The sequence below is a fragment of the Oncorhynchus kisutch genome, linkage group LG6 (genome assembly GCF_002021735.2).
Source record: "Oncorhynchus kisutch isolate 150728-3 linkage group LG6, Okis_V2, whole genome shotgun sequence".
NCBI classification, from domain to species: Eukaryota; Metazoa; Chordata; class Actinopteri; order Salmoniformes; family Salmonidae; genus Oncorhynchus; species Oncorhynchus kisutch.
Window position 1 is genome coordinate 65092269 of NC_034179.2, and position 14589 is coordinate 65106857.

The 14589-nt window shown below is 41.4% G+C and overlaps 1 protein-coding gene across 1 annotated transcript in view; it reads left to right on the forward strand.

Moving 5' to 3' along the window:
* The window catches only part of LOC109892213 (corticotropin-releasing factor receptor 1-like), a 153062-nt gene that overhangs the window by 114721 nt on the left and 23752 nt on the right, over positions 1-14589 (forward strand). Inside the window, exons 8-11 of the mRNA XM_020484648.2 lie at positions 5341-5494; positions 5610-5670; positions 7764-7836; positions 10136-10221. Of these exons, the coding sequence (XP_020340237.1) occupies positions 5341-5494; positions 5610-5670; positions 7764-7836; positions 10136-10221 (374 nt within the window). The remainder of the gene's footprint in view (positions 1-5340; positions 5495-5609; positions 5671-7763; positions 7837-10135; positions 10222-14589) is intronic.

The following is a 14589-nucleotide window of genomic DNA, read 5'->3' on the forward strand; positions in this document are numbered from 1 at the left end:
TTTGGAGTACCATCATGTCGTCCTGGTTCACTGTTAATTGCCCCTCAGCTCGCCTGCCTCTTGATGTTATTGCTTCTGCAAACATCCCTCATCTCAGAGAAAAGAGAACATGCTTCTTTTCCTTCCCAGCTCTTTCAATTAGACTTTACTAGTACTTTTCTAATTAGCTCATCACCCCCTCCGGCCCCCCAGCCCTCAGAAATGAATGAATCCAACCCTCACTGTCAATATCTGACCTAAGAAGACAGACTGGGCGTGCTCAAAGCAACCCAGAGGCCTCCAGAGTGGCGCAGTGATTTAAGGCGGCAGATGAGCCTAGTGGTTAGAGCGTTGGATTAGTAACCCAAAGGTTTCAAGATCGAAACTCAGAGCTGACAAGGTAGAAATCTGTCGTTCTACCCTTGAACAAGGCAGTTAACCTACTGTTCCTAGGCCGTCATTGAAACTAAGAATTTGTTCTTAACTGACTTGCCTAGTTAAATAAAGGTAAAATAAAACATTTAAAAGGCACTGCATCGTAGTGCTAGAGGCGTCACTACAGATCCTGGTTTGATCCTGGCCACAACCGGGAGACCCATGAGGCGACACACAATTAGCTCAGCTTCGTCTGGGTTAGGAGAGGGTTTGGCCGGCTGAGATGTCCCTTGTCCAACGAGATGGGTCCCATTATGTCTGGTTAAAACCCAAACATTACATTCCACAGTAAGAACCGAGTGGTAGTGTGATGGTTTGGGGATGCTTTGCTGCATCAGGACCTGGACTACTTTCCTTAATAAAAGGAACTATGGATTCTGCGCTGTATCAGATAATGCTGAATGTCAGGCCATCCGTGTAAGGGATTTCCTCCTCTTCTTCCGAAGAGGAGAGGCAAAACGGATCAGAGGACCAATATGCGGCGTGGTAAGTGTCCATGGTTCTTTTAATATGTAAATTTACTCATGAACAACTGATACAACAAAACAAGAAACGTGTGGAAACCCTCAACAGCCCTATCTGGTGCAAAACACAAAGACAGGAACAATCACCCACAAACACACAGTGACACCCAGGCTACCTAAGTATGATTCTCAATCAGAGACAACTAATGACACCTGCCTCTGATTGAGAACCATACTAGGCCGAAACATAGAAAACCCCAAATCATAGAAAATCAAACATAGACTGCCCACCCAACTCACGCCCTGACCATACTAAATAAATACAAAACAAAGGAAATAAAGGTCAGAACGTGACAATCCGTCTGTGAGCTGAAGCAAGACAATGATCCAAAACACACAATCAAGTCATGAAAATAGTTAAAAAGCAACAAATTGGAAGTTTTGGAATGGCCTCGTCAAAGTCCAGACCTTTTCCCAATTGAGATGTGGCAGGACTTTAAATGAGCAGTTCATGCTTGAAACCCTTAAATGCCACTGAGTTAAAGCAGTTCTGTATGCAAGAATCCTATTTCGCGGCACTGTACATGTGTTGCAATCGTACTACATACTATTTACGGCTTATTGTTTATTATAAACGAATGCAGTTAAAGACAAATATCAGCATACTAGGCTTATCCTAACTGAGAACACGTCAGCTAATGCGCAATTGCGTTGTTTCCTGCCATTCAATCATTTTGGTACAGTGCATCCCCTCACCTGTTTATCAGCTGTTGCCTCAAAAGATGATTCTCCATTTTCAAAACGGGAGTTGGCTCGGTCAAAAGCAACTCTCGAACCTCAGGAGAGTTATTTTTCACTTTTGAAAGCTGTCATTTTTGTGTTTTTTCTTGTCCTTGGTACACTGGGTTCCCCCTGCGAATATAGAGGGGACGTGTGTCAGTGGCGGGGATGTCAGGATGGTAGCGATATCACGCTATCACACTCAACCACGGCCCCACTTCACTGATCGGACTGGGAGTCTCTCACCCTCAATGGGTCGATTAGAGTAGAGGCTAGAGAAAATGGAGAGTTGTGAATGAACTGCGATCCTGATTTGACAGCTGCCCTGAAATGCCTTTAGACTACACAAGGGGTAGAGTGGAGGGAATTGGAAAGGGTAACTTGGGATCTTAGCCCAAATACACTGAGATTGCTGGCTGTAGAGTCCCATTTTCTGTGCAACTTTGATGATTTGATGGGTAGTACAGGGTCAGGGAGTCTTTTGGTATGTCCTTGAAGTAAGTGGGGTGAGACTGTGAAGCTAGACAAGGAGTCAATGACTTTCATATTGAATAGAGATATTTCCCACTCAGTACATTACTCTTTTCTTTTCACTAGGTACCATATGAATAACTACCTGAACAAATGCTAAATTAGAATATTTTTTCTTATTGTCGTGAAAAGGAGGTAAATAAGAAACACCTGATTTGGAAGAACTCCTTATTTTGATTGTGAACCAAGGCCACTCCCGACCTGCATGACAATAAGGAGTTCTCGTCTAAGACTCTAGTCTTGCATATGTTAAGGAATTTTCATGAAACTACTATGGTTAAACACTTAGACAACATATTCATCACAGGCCTTCAGAGATGGGCTTTGCTACTTTTGAACAAATGCCAAAGAGGAGCATCTCCCCCCTCTTTCCGAACTGATATCATCACCCAATGAGTCATCTTTCCTCAATCTTGAGAGAGAGATTAAAACTGACAGATCTCCTGTCTCATCTCCCAGCTGTAGACACTGTCGTGGAATTATTGTAATCAAAAGGAGAGACTTTTCAATTTCTTCAAAACAAGTAAACTTTATTATTTAATGACTGCAGTAATGGAGGTTGACAACGAACCACCCGTAAGCGATTCGTTGAGAGCCCAACGACAAAAGATACCATGGCCTTTTATAGCAACGATACACCCCCTTCAGTCTACATGACAAACAACAGATGTATGGATTGAGTAACAATCCAATAGAATTCACAGCAGACAGTATCTCCTATGGAGACTATTTTCATTGTATAGAGACCAGGGTCTGTCCCCCCAACTCCATACCGGAGCCATTTCCCCCTGGTACACCAGTACAGAAACATAACTCATGCTATGGAATGTGGTCTCTTTAGGTTTATCAACCAAAGACATCATGCATCTTCTGTCAGTGTTAAATCTCCAAGAGGCCCACTATCAGTTCACACAGACACAATAGAGTTATAAGAACCCTCTATTCTGTTGCATAAAACAACCATTTGACACAATTACAGTATTATGACATAATCGTTCAATTTTGCTCTCACAACACCTAGTCCAGACTCCCCCAAGTGCCATTCTCTGACTCTTTCAATCCAAAGTAACTCCCAAGTGGCCCTCAATGACCTGGTCTCAGTAATTGTCAAAGATAGAGGTTGAAGTGCTAAAAGTGGCATACAGATGTGTACTATCTTAAATTGACCAGTTTCTCACAGCATGAAAATAATCCTGCAGCAGCAGAGAATGTGAATTATTATGTGGATTTGAATTAATGGACATTTTTGTTGGTGTTGATAAATGTTTCTTTAGGACAAATAGTTTTACATTTCAAAGTGTAAATTGCAAACTTTTAGAACCCTTTCTAAACCTCGAATACACTACAATTAGAATTTTCTGCTGCGCAGGAAAATTCTCTGCGACAACAGAGTGATCAAATTAACGTCTTATGGGCAGGTGGGACAATTAATTGAATTGCTATTTCTGATTTTTGTGATCTCTCTCATTTGGCTGGAAAATAGCTGTATGGTTTTCTGTGACTATGTGCTGACCTAACATAATCGTTTGGTGTGCTTTCGCTGTAAAGCCTATTTGAAATCAGACACTGTGGCTGGATTTACAAGAAGTTTATCTTTAAAATGGTGTAGAATACTTGTATGTTTGAAGAATTTTAATTATGGGATTTCTGTTGTTTTGAATTTGGCACCCTGCAATTTCACTGGCTGTTGGCGAGATGGGACGCTACCGTCCCACATATCCCCGAGAAGTTAATCCAGCAGCTGTGTCAGATTTCAAAAAGTCTTTGCGGCGAAAGCACACCATGCGATTATCTGAGGACAGCGCCTCGCATACAAAACCATGAAAAACATATTTCAACCAGGCAGGTGCGACACGAAAGTCAAAAATAGTGATATAATTAATGCCTTACTTTTGATGATCTTCTTCTGTTGGCACTCCAAAAGGTACCAGTTACATCACAAATGGTCCATTTGACCGATAATGTCCATAATAATATCCATAAACATAGTTTAGCTGGCGCGCTTCAGTCAATCATCCACCCAGTTTCCCTCCATCAAAATGCATACAAAAGGAATCCCAAACCTTACTAATTAACTTTTCCAAACAAGTCAAACAACATTTATAATCAAACCTTAGGTACCCTAATACGTAAATAAACTATACAATTTAAGACGGAGAATCGTGATGGTCTTTTCCGGAGAAAAATACCAAAGAACGCGCTCTCATTCATACGCTTGGAAACACTACAGCCAAAATGGGAGCCACCTAGAAAAACCATTTCCGGCTAATTTTTCCAAAAAACAGTCTGAAACTCTTTCTAAAGACTGTTGACATCTAGTGGAAGCCCTAGGAAATGTAATCTGGCAGGACTTCGCCTTATAATAAAGGTGACAGCCATTGAAAATAGTGGTAGGCTGAATTTTTCTTGGGGGGGGATGGTTTGTTCTCGTGGTTTCACCTGCCATATCAGTTCTGTTATAGTCACAGACATTATTTTAACAGTTTTAGAAACTTTAGAGTGTTTTCTGTCCAGATCTACCAATTAGATGCATATCCTAACTTCTGGGCCTGAGTAACAGGCAGTTTACTTTGGGCACTCTTTTCATCTGGGCGTGAAAATACTGTCCCCTACCCAAGAGAGGTTAAGATAGCAGATCTATATAGACTTGTTGAGAGGTATTGTCAGTGTTGGATGACTCAGACTATCATAGGCCATGGGAAGTGAGAGCTATGATGCAGTTTAACAAGTAATGCAGGAGGTCAAATTTGCCATTCTTATACTGCCGCGGTGACCTTTGTTTGCCAGACATCTGCCTATATACCAGTCCCAAATTGGAAACATTCAGAGAGACCTTTTGACACTACTCAGAGCATGACAGAGAAGCTCAACAAGCTGCATATGTTAAATAAGGATTCCACGGTGGAGTGTCACTCGAAAATTGAGTGTTTTTTAGAGAACCAGGGCTGCATCCGAAATGGCACCCTATTCCCTATATAGAGCACTACTTTTGACAAGGGCCTACAGGGCGCCATTTCAGATGCAGCCTGGATCGGCAACAACCCCCTAAGGAGTGAGGAAAGGAACCAGTGGTGGCTTGACAGCTCTCACTTTTTTTCATTTTTACTAGCCTTAATATTTTTTGATATTCCTTCCTTCCTCTCTATAAAAGTTGTGGTGCCGGCTTGTCACGGCAGCCTATAACTATTTCCACGTGACAAACTTCTTCTGGATGTTTGGGGAGGGCTGCTACCTGCATACAGCCATCGTGCTCACCTACTCTACGGACAAGCTACGCAAGTGGATGTTCATCTGCATCGGGTGGTGTGAGTTAACACTTAGTTCATCAAAGGAAAGACGGATGTGGGTTGATTGATTCATTTCACTCATCACAAAGAATGAAAGTCAACTGTAACAGAGACGATGTGTGATGTTTTACAGGTATCCCTCTTCCAATCATCATCGCATGGGCCATTGGCAAGCTTTACTACGACAACGAAAAGTAAGCACATTTATTTTTTTTCCTCATTCTCTCTCGGGTTCTCTCTCTCTATTCATGTCCCTGCGGTATCGATTTGTCTTTGGAATCAGGCAACAATCTTGTCCGTGTCTAGCTCCTCTCAGACCCATCATAGTGATCATTGTAGTGGATGAGAGATGGATGTCACCCAGTCATCTCCTTAATTGTGCTTTCAGCCAAGTCATTAAACAACCAATTCATCCTCATTTTAAGGGAGTCTTAGTGAACCTGTAACCGACCATTTCTCTGCATACAGAATAGCAGGTTGACATTTATTGTCATGAGTCTTGCCCTGGTGGCAGAACTGAGCGAGGTCCCCTTAGATAGGTCAGCTGCAAAGTCAAAATTGGCTACATTGCAAAAAATCATGAAAACAGAGATTGCCTTTTTAGTTTTAATTTAAGGTTAGGCATTAGGGCTAGCAGTATAGTTAAGGTTAGGATTAAGGTTAGGGTTCGGTTTAAAATCAGATTTTTGGACTTGGTGGCTGTGCCAGCTAGTGCAGAGCTGTCTCCAAAACAAGATTCATTATGAAAAACACCAAAAGAAAGATGCCCAGGGTCCCTGCTCATTTGCGTGAACGTGCCTTAGGCATGCTGCAAGGAGGCATGTGGACTGCAGATGTGGCCAGGGCAATAAATTGCAATGTCCGTACTGTGAGACGCCTAAGACAGCACTACAGGGAGGACAATTGATCGTCCTCGCAGTTGCAGACCACTTGTAACAACCACTTGCCTATGGGCACTAACCCACCATCGCTGGACCAGACAGGACTGGCAAAAAGGGCTCTTCACTGATGATGGTCGGATTCGCTTTTATCATCGAAGGAATGAGTGTTACACCGAGGCCTGTACTCTGGAGCAGGATCGATTTGGAGGTGGAGGGTCCGTCATGGTCTGGGGTGGTGTGTCACAGCATCATCGGACTGAGATTGCCTGAAATGATAACAATCTCAACACTGTGCGTTACAGGGAAGACATTCTCCTCCCTCATGTGGTGCTCATCCTGACATGACCCTCCAGCATGACAATGCCACCAGGCATACTGCTTGTTCTGTGCGTGATTTCCTGCAAGACAGGAATGTCAGTGTTCTGCCATGACCAGCGAAGAGCCCAGATCTCAATTCCATTGAGCACGTCTGGGACCTGTTGGATCGGAGGGTGACGGCTAGGGCTATTCCCACTAGAAATGTCTGGGGACTTGCAGGTGCCTTGGTGGAAGAGTGGGGTAACATCTCACAGCAAGAAATGGCAAATCTGGTGCAGTCCATGAGGAGGAGATGCACTGCAGTACTTAATGCAGCTGGTGGTCACACCAGATACTGACTGTTACTTTGACCCCCCCACTGATCAGGGTCACATTATTAAATTTCTGTTAGTCACATGTCTGTGGAACTTGTTCAGTTTATATCTCAGTTGTTGAATCTTGTTATGTTCATACACATATATTCACATGTTAAATTTGCTGAAAATCAACAAAGTTGACAGTGAGAGGCTGTTTCTTTTTTGTTGAGTTTATAATAATATATATATATATTTTAAGTCATAAAATTAGTGCACTTGGCTTTTCTATCCAGACACAGTTCCCCCAATCCATCTGCTTTTTTTTAACCATGAGCCGTTTTGCTCTCTCGCTCTGATACCAACAAGGTGAAGACAGAACAAATGAACGATTCTCTCCACTGAACTGAGTCTGTAGAATGAGTGAATCTGAGGCATCTCATCCCCTCGGAGAGTGTCTTCTCTTCCTTTATTCATCATTTTTTCATCCCACTGCAAAGTGGATGTAATTCCACAAAATTCTTTGTTTTAGGTGTTTTCTGTTGCTAGAGATGAGTGCTGGACTTTACAAAGGCCTCTTGTTCTCTGCCAGTACTGTCTTTGATAGGCTAAGCCCTCTCACCTACCTATGATGTCAATTGTGATTGGCCGAGGCCGATGCTCATTTTAGTCAACTATAAAAAAAAATGTTGGCAAAGGTCCCGCAGTCTGCTTTGTCATTGAAAAGAATGTGACTGGTGGACCTTCTGCATCTGCCAGTATGATTGGCTCAACTCTCTGTGTTCTAAATTGCAGGTGCTGGTTTGGGAAGAAGGCAGGAGTGTACACAGATTACATCTACCAGGGCCCAATGATCCTGGTGTTGCTGGTAAGACAGTGTTACACAATCCTTTTCACATTTCTCCATATGTTTCCTCCAAGTATAGACATTTATAGACATAGTGTTCTAGCCTGGTCCTTGTTAGGTTTTCCTACACCAAGTTCTTCCCCTTTACACCTTCCCTCTAAGTGTGTTAGTATTTACAGCACCGCACAGTTAGGAACACTGACAAAATAACATTATTGTGCACTCAAGCAGAAATAGTTTTTCGACGTCCAGTAATTGCTTCAAGACAAACAGTAGAAAGGTCATTGACATTCAATGGTGTGTGAACTTTATACCGCAGCCTTCCAACGCACACACTCACGCACATGCAGTAATACCATCCTGTGAAGCTATTTGAACGGTGTGACACCTACGACACATATGCAGAACTGACTGGGTCAGTTGGAATGAATATGATATGAGGAATATGTATGAATCGTAAATTATTGGCAGCACGCTAAACTGTGACCGTTTTAGCTCACTTTGACTCTCTTTACACTCTCATTTCCTCCTTAAAACCTGTTGGGACTAGGGGGCACAAGGAGTTCCCTAAAGGGAACACCCCTTCCCATTCAGCTGGAAAAAAAATATTCTTTAGAAATATTTAACTTTCACACATTAACAAGTCCAATACAGCAAATGAAAGATAAACATCTTGTTAATCTACCCATCGTGTCCGATTTTCAAAATGTTTTACAGCGAAAACACAACATATATTTATGTTAGATGACCACCAAATTCAAAAGCGCACACAGCGATTTTTCACAGTCACAAAAGCATAAATATAGATCAAATGAATCACTAACCTTTGATTATCAGAAAGTTTAAATAGGTGACTGTTTATCTCATGCCTTCTCCCTAGATAACTAATCAGATACTCACACATAACGTTGGAACATGATTGAAAATACAGTACCAGTCAAAGGTTTGGACAACTACTCATTCAACGTTTTTTCTTTATGTTTACTATTTTCTACATTGTAGAATAATAGTGAAGACATCAAAACTATGAAATAACACACTGGTTGGAATCATGTAGTAAACAAAAAAAGTGTTAAACAAATCAAAACATATTTTATATTTGAGATTCTTCGAAGTAGCCACATTTTGTCAGATTTGCACACTCTTGGCATTATCTCAACCAGCTTCACCTGATATGCTTTTCCAACAGTCTTGAATGTGTTCCCACATATGCTGAGTACTTGTTGGCTGCTTTTCCTTCAGTCTGTGGTCCAACTCATCCCAAACCATCTCAATTGGGTTGAGGTCGGGTGATTGTGGAGACCAGGTCATCTGATGCAGCACTCCATCACTCTACTTCTTGGTCAAATAGACTTTACACAGCCTGGAGGTGTGTTGGGTCATTGTCCTGTTCAATAACAAATGATAGTCCCACTAAGTGTAAACCAGATGGGATGGAGTATCACTCCAGAATGCTGTGGTAGCCATGCTGGTTAAGTGTGCCTTGAATTCTAAATAAATCACTGACAGTGTTACCAGCAAAGCACCCTCACACAAACTCCTCCATGCTCCATGGTGTGAACCACACATGCGGAGATAATCCGTTCACCTACTCTGCGTCTCAGAAATACACGGCAGTTGGAACCACAAATCTCAAATTTGGACTCATCAGAACAAAGGACAGATTTCCACTGTTCTAATGTCCCTTGCCCATGTTTTTTTGCCCAACCAAGTCTTCTTATTATTGATGTCCTTTAGTAGTGGTTTCTTTGCATCAATTTGACCATGAAGGCCTGATTCACACAGTCTCCTTGATGTTGAGATGTGTCTTGCTTGAACCCTTCGAAGCAATTTTTTGGGCTGGTAACTCTAATGAACCAATCCTCTGCAACAGAGGTAACTCCCAGCACGCTACATTTTAATGTAGAAAATAGATTTTGATTGATTTTCCTCAGTAGTCAATAATCCTAAGACCTTGCTCTGAAGCATTAAATTGGCTTTTTTTTTTACTCCTTGTTTGACATACAGTCAAGATACTGTATCAGCCCAATATCAGCCTGAAAACTTGAAACCCTGTGACTATTATATTTTCGCATTGACTGCAATGTATTGAGAAAAATGTCTAACCTGTTACACTCATATTTTCCCATTGACTGCAATGTACTGAGAGAAAGGTCAAGCCTGTGACACATCTTTTCTAATTTCCTGAAATGTATTGAGAAAAATGTCAACCATGTGACAGTTATTTCCAGCACAGACAAAGATTGTTTTATTAAATGTTTCTTTCTCATAACTTACCAATGTAAATCTTCCTACATTCTTATTTTCTCTCTGTTTTCAGATCAACTTTATATTCCTCTTCAACATTGTGAGAATCCTAATGACCAAGCTGAGAGCCTCCACAACCTCAGAGACAATACAGTACAGGTGAGCCAGGACCAGGGCCCCAAATGTCCCCCTATACCTTTTACAGTGTATTACCTTTAACCAGGCCCCCATAGGTAGTGCTCTACCTCCTTGGATTTCTTCACATTTTATTGTGTTGCAAAGTGGGATTAAAATAAATGTAATTATTATCTACTTGTCAAAGTGGAAAAAAAGTATATTTAAGGAATAATGAAAAATAAAATACTAATATAACTTGATTAGATAAGTATTTATGCCCCTGAGTCAATATATGTTACAAACACCTTGGGCAGCGGTTACAGCAGTGAGTCTTCTTGGGTAAGCGCTTTGTACACATGTATTGTACAATATTTGCCCATTGTTATTTCCAACATTCTTCAAGCGCTGTCAAGGTGGTGAAGGTAGGAAACAACATCTCCACTTTGCTGACCCTCAACACTGGGGTGTCACAAGGGTGCGTGCTCAGCCCCCTCCTGTGCTCCCTGTTCACCCACGACTGTGTTGCCATGCACACCTCCAACTCAATCATCAAGTTTGCAGACGACACTACAGTAGTAGGCTTGATTACCAACATCGACGAGACAGCCTACAGGGAGGAGGTGAGGGCCCTCGGAGTGTGGTGTCAAAAAAACAACCTCTCACTCAATGTCAACAAAACAAAGGAGATGATTGTGGACTTCGGGAAACAGAAGAGGGAGCACCCCCTATCCACATCGAAGGGACAGCAGTGGAGAAGGTGGAAAGTTTTAAGTTCCTCTAAATTCCAGAAAATTATGTCATGACTTTAGAAGCTTCTGATAGGCTAATTGACATAATTTGAGTCAATTGGAGGTGTACCTGTGGATGTATTTCAAGGCCTACTTTCAAACTCAGTGCCTCTTTGCTTGACATCATGGGAAAATCAAACGAAATCAGCCAAGACCTCAGAAACAAAATTGTAGACCTCCACAAGTCTGGCTCATCCTTGGGAGCAATTTCCAAACTCCTGAAGGTATCACGTTCATCTGTATAAACAATAGTACACAAGTATAAACACCATGGGACCACGCAGCCGTCATGCCGCTCAGAAGGAGACGCGTTCTGTTTCCTAGAGATGAACGTACTTTGGTGCGAAAAGTGCAAATCAATCCCAGAACAACAGCAAAGGACCTTGTGAAGATGCTGGTAGAAACAGGTACAAAAGTATCTATATCGACATAACCTGAAAGGCCGTTCAGCAAGGAAGAAGCCAATGCTCCAAAACCGCCATAAAAAAGCCAGACTACGGTTTCTACAGATTGTAAATTAAATAACTATTTTTGCTAAAATAATAATTATATTATTGATTGATTGACTATGACTTTTCAAATCACCCATTATTGCTATCTGCAGCGTTAGTTCTAGGTAAATGTTGCAATTCTTCAGCCCTTCCTGGACCCGTGACCAAAAACGAGCTACATATGGACAGTACCAAAATTTGGTATTTTATTAGGATCTCCATTAGCTGTTGCAAAAGCAGCAGCTACTCTTCCTGGGGTCCACACAAAACATGAAACATAATACAGAATGACATAATACAGAACATCATTAGACAAGAACAGCTCAAGGACAGAACTCCAAACATTTTTAAAAAGGCACACGTAGCCTACATATCAATGAATACACACAAACTATCCAGGTCAAAATAGGGGAGAGGTGTTGTGCCACGAGGTGTTGCTTTGTCTGTTTTTTGAAACAATATGAGATGGAAGGAAGTTCCATGAAATAAGGGCTCTATATAATACGGTACTTTTTCTTGAATTTGTTCTGGATTTGGGGACTATGAAAAGACCCCTGGTTACATGTCTGGTGTGATACAGTGGGGCAAAAAAGTATTTAGTCAGCCACCAATTGTGCAAGTTCTCCCACTTAAAAAGATGAGAGAGGCCTGTTATTTTCATCATAGGTACACTTCAACTATGACAGACAAAATGAGAAATAAATCCAGAAAATCACATTGTAGGATTTTTTATGAATTTATTTGCAAATTGTGGTGGAAAATAAGTATTTTAAAGATCTCACCACGTGGGGTCAAAATGATCACAAGAACGGTGAGCAAAAATCCCAGAACCACACGGGGGGACCTAGTGAATGACCTGCAGAGAGCTGGGACCAAAGTAACAAAGCCTACTATCAGTAACACACTACGCCACCAGGGACATTCAGCAGTCCGTGAATCAATTGGTTTGTGTGTGCGCTGCGGGGTTGAGGCCACGAACCCATAGGCTTGGCTCTCTCATCCCTTGCAGTCTTCTGGGAGGGAGGGTGGACAATGAGCCTGTCGTAGCAGATGTACGCAATGTATCCATGCGCTCTGGCAGCTTTCATTGTTGGGATCAGTTATTTTCTCTTCTGGCGCACAGCTTCAGGATAGTCCTCGTTGAGGAAGATATACGTTCCTCTCAAGTTCTTGGCTCTTTCCAGAACAGCTACCTTGTCCTTGAACCTCAGGAACTTGACCACTATCGGCCTGGACCTATCACCTGGGCCGGTGGTGGGTTTTCCAGTCCTGTGGGACTGCTCCACATCGACCTTGCTGTGGTCCATCTTCAATTTCTCAGAGATTTCTCATTTCCCTCACTTTGTCCTCAGACTCCATCCAGGTCTCATGTGGAGTTCTGCAATTCCGTAAACAACCATGTTGTTTCACCTTGATTGTCCCTCGAGATCTGATTTATCTGATTTATCTGTAATTGTTATCATGGATTCACACAAATGTCCTCTCTCAATGACTTACAGATTGCTGTCATCTTGCCGTTCTCCTGTTTCAACTCGTCGAGCTGACCCTGGGAGAACTGCAAACTGTTCTTCCGGTTCTGGACCTCTCTGGTCAGGTCGTCCATTCTTTTGTTAGTAGAATCCACAAGTATTTGGACAAAACACTTGAAACAACTGCTTATAGGTTATAGGTTTAAAAGATCCTTCACATGTGATAGAGAGACACCACTGGTACTGTCCTCAACGGTACTCCCGCTGGCTTTGGTATTTGTCATGGTAGCTAGAAACATATGTTAGGCTGTTACTCCTCGCAGTTCCAGACATGGCAGGTCATGGGGAAAACAGCAGAGATCTAGCCAGCCTCAAACCCGGGACAATCCGCGGTCCCAGGCACAATGGCTAACTCCGTCGTGGGCTGCGTTTAAGAACACCTCGCTAGCTTGATATCCAGCTTGTTAGGCTAGCTGCGATGCCAAATAGCTCCTCAGACCCGTCCTTGGTCGGTAGGATCACTGGAAAGATTACAAGCAGTCCCAGCAACTGATGCCAACTGCGTCACGGGATCCATCATAAGAAGCTAGGTAGCTACCAAGAACTTTCCAACAAACAAAACCGAGCTCTTCCTCATTCCCCGTACAACAGGAATATATGATCTAATGACTGCCTCCTCGCAGCAAACTCTGCAGAGCTGGGAAGATTGTATCCCCCATATAAATATAACATTCTATTGTTTGCAAAAAAAAATTATAATCATTTCAATTGAAAAATGTGAAGTTTTGAATCCGGCGTTGTTTTGCATGTCAATTCATAAACTATGTGCCATGGAATCAGTACATTGAAAATCTCTTCCCAAATATTTTGCCATTTATAATGGCACAGCTGTCAATTTGTTGGTCCTTAAATGAAATTGGTATATGGTTTTATTCATCACAATCTTTTAAAACCATTTATGGTCTTTAATGCATTCTACTTTCCTCTTCCTTTTTTAGAGCAGACATTTCCATATGTCTGTGTTAGCTGCATGTGTGACATAACTCCACCAGTCCTATTTATGATATCATTTACAAAAATTATACCTTTAAAAAAATGTTTTATCATTTTTTTTTATTTTTTTTATTCAATTAGTTATATTTGAGTTTAACCACAATATTTGTTGTATTATTTGTTCTGTCTTTTCAGGTGGATTAAACTGAAATTGCTATCAACTTTCTAAGGTTGTTTAAAAAAAATGATATTTGGACATGATTTCATTGTCAAATAATTGTCATTATAATCTGAAAAAAAGGATAAAGGCCATTCTTGAACATGGGGTGAGGTATTCTTATTCATTTACTAGAGAACCATTTAGGTTTTAAGTATAACTTTTGTGTGACTGATGCCTTTAGTGAGAGGTCTAATGCTGTACTATTTAATTATTTCTGCCCTCTGAATTCATATATATAAATAATATAATTTTAATTTTGTCTGGCTTGCCATTCCAAATAAAATAGAAAATGTTTTTGTTCATAATCTCAGCAAAAAAACTTCACAGATCTTCATTGTAAAGGGTTTAAACACTGTTTCCCATGCTTGTTCAATGAGCCATAAACAATTAATGAACATTGCACCTCTGGAGCGGTCGTTAAGACACTAACAGCATACAGACAGCAGGCA